Source organism: Equus quagga, chromosome 5 (assembly GCF_021613505.1).
Source record: "Equus quagga isolate Etosha38 chromosome 5, UCLA_HA_Equagga_1.0, whole genome shotgun sequence".
In the NCBI taxonomy this organism is placed as follows: Eukaryota; Metazoa; Chordata; class Mammalia; order Perissodactyla; family Equidae; genus Equus; species Equus quagga.
Window position 1 is genome coordinate 29,846,829 of NC_060271.1, and position 6,575 is coordinate 29,853,403.

Genomic DNA, 6,575 nt, shown 5'->3' on the forward strand with positions numbered 1-6,575 from the left:
CTCACTCCGGTGCCGGCCGCCTCCCCCCCAGCTCGGCTTGGCGAGGCTGGGGCTCCGGATCAGCGCCCGCCCCGCGGACTTGAGCGCGTCCATGGCCGCTCCGGCCGCCGCAGCCAAAACTCCAGCAGGAAAACTTTCCGCCGGGCCGGCGGCGCGGTCTGCTCCGCGCTCCTCCCTCCTCCCTCCCCGCCGAGCTCCGCGCCGACGCCGACGGGAGGGGCGAGGGCCGCCCGGCCACGCCCACGGCCACGCCCACGGCCACGCCCCCTCCGCCCCGCCCCGCCCTGGCTCCCGGGACCTGCGCGCCGCGCTCCCCAAGGCTGTCTAAACAAAGGGCGCCCCTAAGATAGTCAGCGGAAAGCCTCACACGCCCCCGCTTTTCCTCCCTGTCTCCAATCCTCTTATTCCTCACCCCATAGGAGCGTGAGGGTCCGAGAGCCCCCGCCCCCCGCCGCGAAGACCTGTTCTAGGATTTGTAGACAGCCCTGCTGGAAGGTACTGGAAACCCTTTTACAGATGGGGAGACTGAGGGCCGGAGAGAAGCGTCTTGTCTAAGCAGAAAGAGATGCCCAGGGCAGTAGGAGGCTTAGAAGGAGAGATTGAGGTTTTAGAACTTTTCTGGGAAAGGGACAGGAGTCTAAAAGTTTGCAAGACCAGTGGGCACTTTACACAGCCAGTGGCACCCAGGCTGCTCCCTGCCCACCCCACTCTTAAGTAGCCTCAGAGGTGGTGTGGCCACCCCTATGCACTGAAGGGTGGGGAAAGAAGCCTTGCCTCTGACACTGACTTGCTGTGTGACCTCAGGCAATTCCTTCCCCTCTCTGGGTCTTGATCCTATCTCTAGTGATCTTTTCAACCAGGCAGGGCCAGGTGCTGCATCATGACCTTGACCCGGACCCTGCCCTGCTTGCTAGGAGGTGCTTAGAGGAAGTCTGGATTTTAGAATTCCTCAAGCACAGATGTTCTAACTCCAGGATTTAGGATTCTCTCTAGGATCCTGCCCGTCAGGCTTTGTCAAAGAGAGTCAAAGGGAGAGCACAGCCTGTCTTCCAGATGGGGGTGCCTCAGCAAGGTGACTTCAGCCTCTGGGATTGCTCCCGGCTCAGCAGGCAGGAGTCCTGCTCCTGGTTGGGGGAGGACAAGGTGTGCTGTCCCCAGCTCGACAGGGAGGCCTCGCTGACATTCCTCTCGGGGGTTATGAACTTAGTGCTTTTTCAGCCGTTCTGTCCTTTGCTCCGCCAACAGCACTTGCAGCCAGCAACAGACCCACTTTATGGATGACAGCCCGAGCCTGGGAGAGAGGCACTCCCTGAGGGTCTCTGCAAGGCAGAGGCTGAGACCAAACTCAAACCCGGGTCGCCAGGCCAGAAGAGAAGGCCAGGAGTTTTAACCCAACTTTCCTTCTTTTGGTGGTTGTGAGCTTACCTTGCTGAGCCTCTTTTGGGAAAGGCACCACAGGACCTATTGCACAGGGCTGTCTGTAAGGATTAAATATCATGAGGTGGAAAGGCTGAGTCCTGTATTTGAGATTTCCCCTGTAAAGTTGCCTCCTCCGGGAAGCCTTCCCCAGCTACCACCCATCGGTACGCTTCTCCCTGTGGGGTCCCACAGGCCTGAGCTTTCAGCATTGCAAGCGTGGCTGCTGCCTGCTTCTACTCTTCTAGCCCCCACTAGACTTGGTGTCCTTCAAGGGCAGTAAGTTTTTCTGATTCATTTCTGAATCCCAAATGCCTAGTGAGGGGTCCAAATGGAGTTGGAATACAGTCAATGTTCCTTTCCTTCCTTCCTTCTTCGCCCCCGCCTCCCTCCAGCTTTTGACCACACCAGGCTGTCTTCTCCTGCAAAGGGCTATGGCAATGGGTAGTCAGTCCTCAGGGCTGAGCCGGCCGCTCTCTTACCCCATGCCAGCTGCGTCGTGGGGCAGTCAAGAAAGCATTCTGGAACTTGAAGGAAAAGCAATCACCCAGGACTGGCTGGTGAAGGGCAGTGGTGGTGTCCGGCTGGCGGGGGCCACCATATGGGGCTGGTAAGCAGGCAGCCTGGGAATGCTGTGCCTGCAACCAAGCCTGTTTACAGGGCCACTGCATCCTCCCGGAGGTGACTTGCTGGGAGCTGTCAGCCATGCGTCCCCCACAGAGGGGCAGCCTGCTTGTGTCCCTTCTGCCAGTCCCAGAAACAGAAACAGAAACAGAAGGTCAGAGCTGTAAGGGGCCTCCTCTGAGGTCACTATATCCAAACCCTCATTTCACAGGTGAGGGGCCTGAGGCCCAGAAAGGGCAGGGACTTGCCCAAGGTCACACAGCAAGCCAGGACCAGAATCCAAGTCTTGCTTCCTATCTTGAGTGCTTATAAAATCAGAGGGAACAAAGAAATCGTGAAAATACACCAGTATTCAAGGAGTTTTAAGGTGATTTTTTCCCTCTCTTTTTTTTTTGCTTCTCTGATCTAACTTTGTAAAAATTTCTACAATGATCATGTATCCTTTAGTAATCAGAAAGAAAAAAATAGAATCAAAGGGAGGGAAAAGCTACCTATGGGAGTAACTAGCTTTTGTCTTTAGGAAAATGGTGTCAGAATTGTAATCTTACTGTCTTCTCTCCCACTGGACCCTCGGGGGACCCCAGTGGATAGTGGGTGCCAGGGCTGCGAGGGCTCTCAGCCTCTCTCCAGCTATACTCGGGCTCGCAGGGGACCACAACGGAAGCCCAGGCTGATTTCCTCAGGTGATCTGTCCTCCCCACTTCCCTGAGCCAGTCCCCTCACCTCCGTTTCTCCATCTGTCAAATGGGAGTTTCTCCTGCAGCGTGTGTATTCTTGCCCTCACTAACAGGGCATGGGGGCTGAACACGGGGATGCTGGAGCCCGGCAGAGCGCGGGGGCCGAACACGGGGATGCTGGAGCCTGGGACGCCGTCTCCGCCACTTCTTTACTTCACGACCTCAGGCAAATCATTTAAATCCCACAGGCCTCAGTGTCTTCGTCTATAAAATGATGTGCCTCATAGGTGGTTGTGAGGATTAAAAGAGTGAATGTTTGGGACGTCTTTAGAATTACGCCTGGCATATTATAAGTGCTAGATATGTCGTATATTATAATCAAGCTAATATATGCACTCTCCTAGCTGGACGGACAGTGAGGACAGAGTGGTTAGTATTATCATGGTTCTTGACTGGCCCCCAGGGAAGGGAGCTCTCGGGATGGGAGCCAGCCTGGCCCGATCTGGCCTCATCTCACCCCCCTTGGGCCCAGGTCTGAGACAGCCCTCTCCCGGAGCCACAGGGACCCTGGTGAGTCAGAAGCCCCAGGGATTCCTGCTCAGATGTGGCTCTGACCTTTCACCCAACCCGCAGGGCCTCTCCTGTCTGCTGGGTCCCACTGACTCAGCAGCCGCAACCCTTCCCTCCTCAGATCCTTTCCATGCTGCTTCCTCTTCCAGAAACATCCAGCCAGATGGCCTCCTCAACTCCCCAGCCTCCCCACCTTTGCCCAGAACATCTAATTGGCTTCCACCCCAGAACCCACAGTCACAGCCACCCACACACCTGCCTTCCCTCCCCGACACACACACACACACACACTCCTACACAACAAGGGTTTGACCTTGGAGTTGAACATACCTGGGCTCTAAAACCAGATCCTCCACCTATGCTAACTGGGCCTCAGTTTCCTCATCTGTACAATGGGGACAGACCCTGCCTTAGAAGGCTTTGTAAGGCTTCTGTGGGGTGATAGATGGGAAAGGCTTTGCCCTGTGCCTGGCATGTGGCAAGTGCTCAGAAAACGGTAACCCTGGTTATCATTCATTTTTTATGGTTGTTGGTGAACCTGTCTGCCTCCCAGCCAGCCCTGGTGGTTTAGTGGTTAAGATTCAGCACTCTTATCACTGGGACCCAGCTTCGTTTCCTGGTCAGGGAACCACGCCACCCATCTGCTGGTTGTCATACTGTGGCAGCTGCATACCCACCTGCTGGTTGTCATACCGTGGCAGCTGCATGTCGCTGAGATGCTGAAAGCTATGCCACTGGTATTTCAGGTACCAGCAGGGTCCCCCGTGGTGGACAGGTTTCAGCAGAGCTCCCAGACTAAGACAGACCAGGAAGAACGACCTGGCCACCCTCTTCTGAAAAATTTGGCCATGAAAACCCTATGCATAGCAGCAGAGCGCTGTCTGATACAGCGCCAGAAGGTGAGAAGATGGCGCAAAAAGACCAGGCAGGGTTCTGCTCTGCTGAACACAGGGGCGCTAGGAGTCGGAATCCACTTGGCGACACTAACAACAATAAATTTGCCTCCCCCAGCAGCTGAGCATGCCTCAAGGATCAAGGCTGGAAGCATCATTCACCCCAGGCTTCCCTGGAGCCGTTGACCAGTGCCTGGCACAGAGGAGGTGCCCAGTACGCATCAGGGACTTAAGTTCTGTCCGCCAGTTCTCTGAGTGTGCCCAGCAAGCGGGTGACCCTCTGCAGTTGGAGAAGCAACAGCAACTGTGGAGGCTGGAGGAGGTGGCCCTGAGGGCCCCCACCAGCCCAGACTGCCCTCCTGGAGAGGACCAGCAGCTGTCTCCTCCTCAGTCTGGGCATCCACAGAGGGAGGTCTCTGGCTATGGAGCTGCTGAGCTAATTAAGAATGACAAAGCACCATGTAATTGCCAGCACTTGGTGAGTCCCCTGCCTCTTCCTGCCCCTCCTTCCCTTGCCCTGCTTGGCACTGCCTGGCCTGGAAGTCCTCCGCACAAACAGAGCCCGGTGGAGTGGCAACACTGAGCACAGGCTGGTGTCAAGCAGACCTGGAGACTGGCTGCCTCTGCCGCCCCCTTGCAGCGAGACCCTGAGCAAGGAAGTTCCCCTCTTACGTCAGCTCCATTTCCTCGTCTGCAGGGCTCTTGACCTTGTGTTAAGAGGAGGGACAAGGCTAAGGGGCCGACGGGGCTGCACTTGCCGGATGGTTGAATGCAACAAGGCACACAGCCCCAGGTCTGAACCCCAGCCCTGCCACTCACCAGCTGTGTGATCTTGGGCAGGCCACTTACCTTCTCTGAGCAACAGAGTCCTCATCTCCAAAATGGGATTTGTCTAAGAGCACTTAGCTCTTACGAGGAGAATATGCGTTTGTCCTAGATCTGTGCCTGCGACAGAGAACCCTGGACAAGTTCCTCTCTATCAAAGTGGATGCAGAAATTAAGGGTTGAGAACTTATGAGCAATTTGGTAGAGTAATTTTATGTCTTGAGTCTCATAATAAAGAAATAGGCTTGTAATTTTTTTCATTTTATTTTCCTAGTAACTCATTTTTCTTGTATTTTATAAAAGTTTTGGTCTGTGACAGATTAGAAATTTTTAAAAACCAGTCCTTCTCCACAGATGGTTCTAGAAGTGCTGCTTTGGGGGTCATTGTAAAACAGAAATGGTAGCAATTTCATCATAATATTTACATAGTTCTAGGGTGTGATTTCCGGGAACTTTTAACTTCTGTGACTCCCAAAGCCTGCAAGATAAAGACCATATCTCTTAGCCTGGCTTTTGAGGGTCTTCTCGCTATAACCCCAAGCTACCTTCCCATCTTGCCTCCTCCCCACCCCAACCCCCATCATACCATCCTGTTCTCCCTTCCCCCAAACTTTCTATGCGCTCTTACTCCTCCATGCCTTTTCCTCTGCTTTTCCTTCCACCTGGAATGTCTTTCTCACTTTGCCCGAAAACTGCCGGACTCCTATTCATCCTTTAAAGCCCAGACCAAATGTCACCACTCCTGGGAAGTCTTTCCCAGTGCCACCCCTGCCCCTGCCCTTGGCAGGGTTGGTTGTTCCCTGCTCTGCCTGCACAGTGCAGCATATTATGTGGAGGCAGGACACTGCAGTGGTTAAGGCTACACACAGGCTCAGGAGTCAGAGCAGTGTGGTTTGGGACCTGCCTTGGGCAGCTGTATGGTCCTAGGCAGGTGACTTCATACCGTTGAGCTTCATTTGTCCCATCTGTGCAGGGGACTCCACTGCGAGGAGTAGAGATGATGCGCGAGAGGCTCCAGCACAGGACACACGGGAGGGACTCAGGACGTGGCAGGTGCTGTGAGCATCATCCCTCTGGTGTGTAACCTCCCGCAGTGTTTCTCGGTCTCCCTCCTGGGCTGGTTCTTCCTTGTGAGCAGGGACACTCGAGAGCGTCTGCTGTACCTGGATGTCTCCTGTGCCCAGGTGCTGGTGGCCGTGGCGCCCTTGTCTGTGGAGTGCTGATTAACGATCTCTGTGGAAGAAGGAAAAAAAAGCCCTGATTTTTTCATATGTGCCAATTTCCATGGTGTAAATCCATCCACGATGGCCAATTTCAAGTCACCAGAAGTTCAACAGCCAGCTTGCAAATTTCCTGAGTATTGAACAGTCTGCTCTGGGAGACTCCAGCTCCAATGCCCTCTGGGTGTGCCAGCTCTGAGCAGAGAGCAGGCAGAGCGGGCTCAGGCCCCCGTTTAAGAGACAGGCTGCCTCCCAGGCCCTGTGCCCAAGCCAGCACTGGAAGGCACCCAGGGACGGGCACCAGGTCAGCCATGCCCTACAGAGGTCCTCACTCATCCCCTCCACCAAGC

General features: G+C 54.9%; 2 protein-coding genes across 5 annotated transcripts in view; one reads left to right on the forward strand and one right to left on the reverse strand.

Moving 5' to 3' along the window:
• The window catches only part of LDLRAP1 (low density lipoprotein receptor adaptor protein 1), a 24,180-nt gene extending 23,996 nt beyond the window's left edge, over positions 1-184 (reverse strand). Inside the window, exon 1 of the mRNA XM_046661515.1 lies at positions 6-184. Within this exon, the coding sequence (XP_046517471.1) occupies positions 6-93 (88 nt within the window). The 5' untranslated portion in view covers positions 94-184. The remainder of the gene's footprint in view (positions 1-5) is intronic.
• The window catches only part of LOC124239486 (uncharacterized), a 9,123-nt gene extending 2,950 nt beyond the window's left edge, over positions 1-6,173 (forward strand). The window contains exons 2-4 of one of the 4 annotated variants that reach the window (XM_046661520.1): positions 420-495; positions 4,299-4,658; positions 5,979-6,173. In XM_046661520.1, coding sequence (XP_046517476.1) covers positions 420-495; positions 4,299-4,658; positions 5,979-6,089 — 547 coding nt within the window. In that variant the 3' untranslated portion in view covers positions 6,090-6,173. Of the gene's footprint in view, positions 1-419; positions 496-2,251; positions 2,399-4,065; positions 4,187-4,298; positions 5,187-5,978 lie in introns of those variants that run through there. The other 3 variants (XM_046661521.1, XR_006888641.1, XR_006888642.1) reach the window with 3 other exon arrangements.
• The last annotated feature ends 402 nt before the right edge of the window (positions 6,174-6,575 follow it).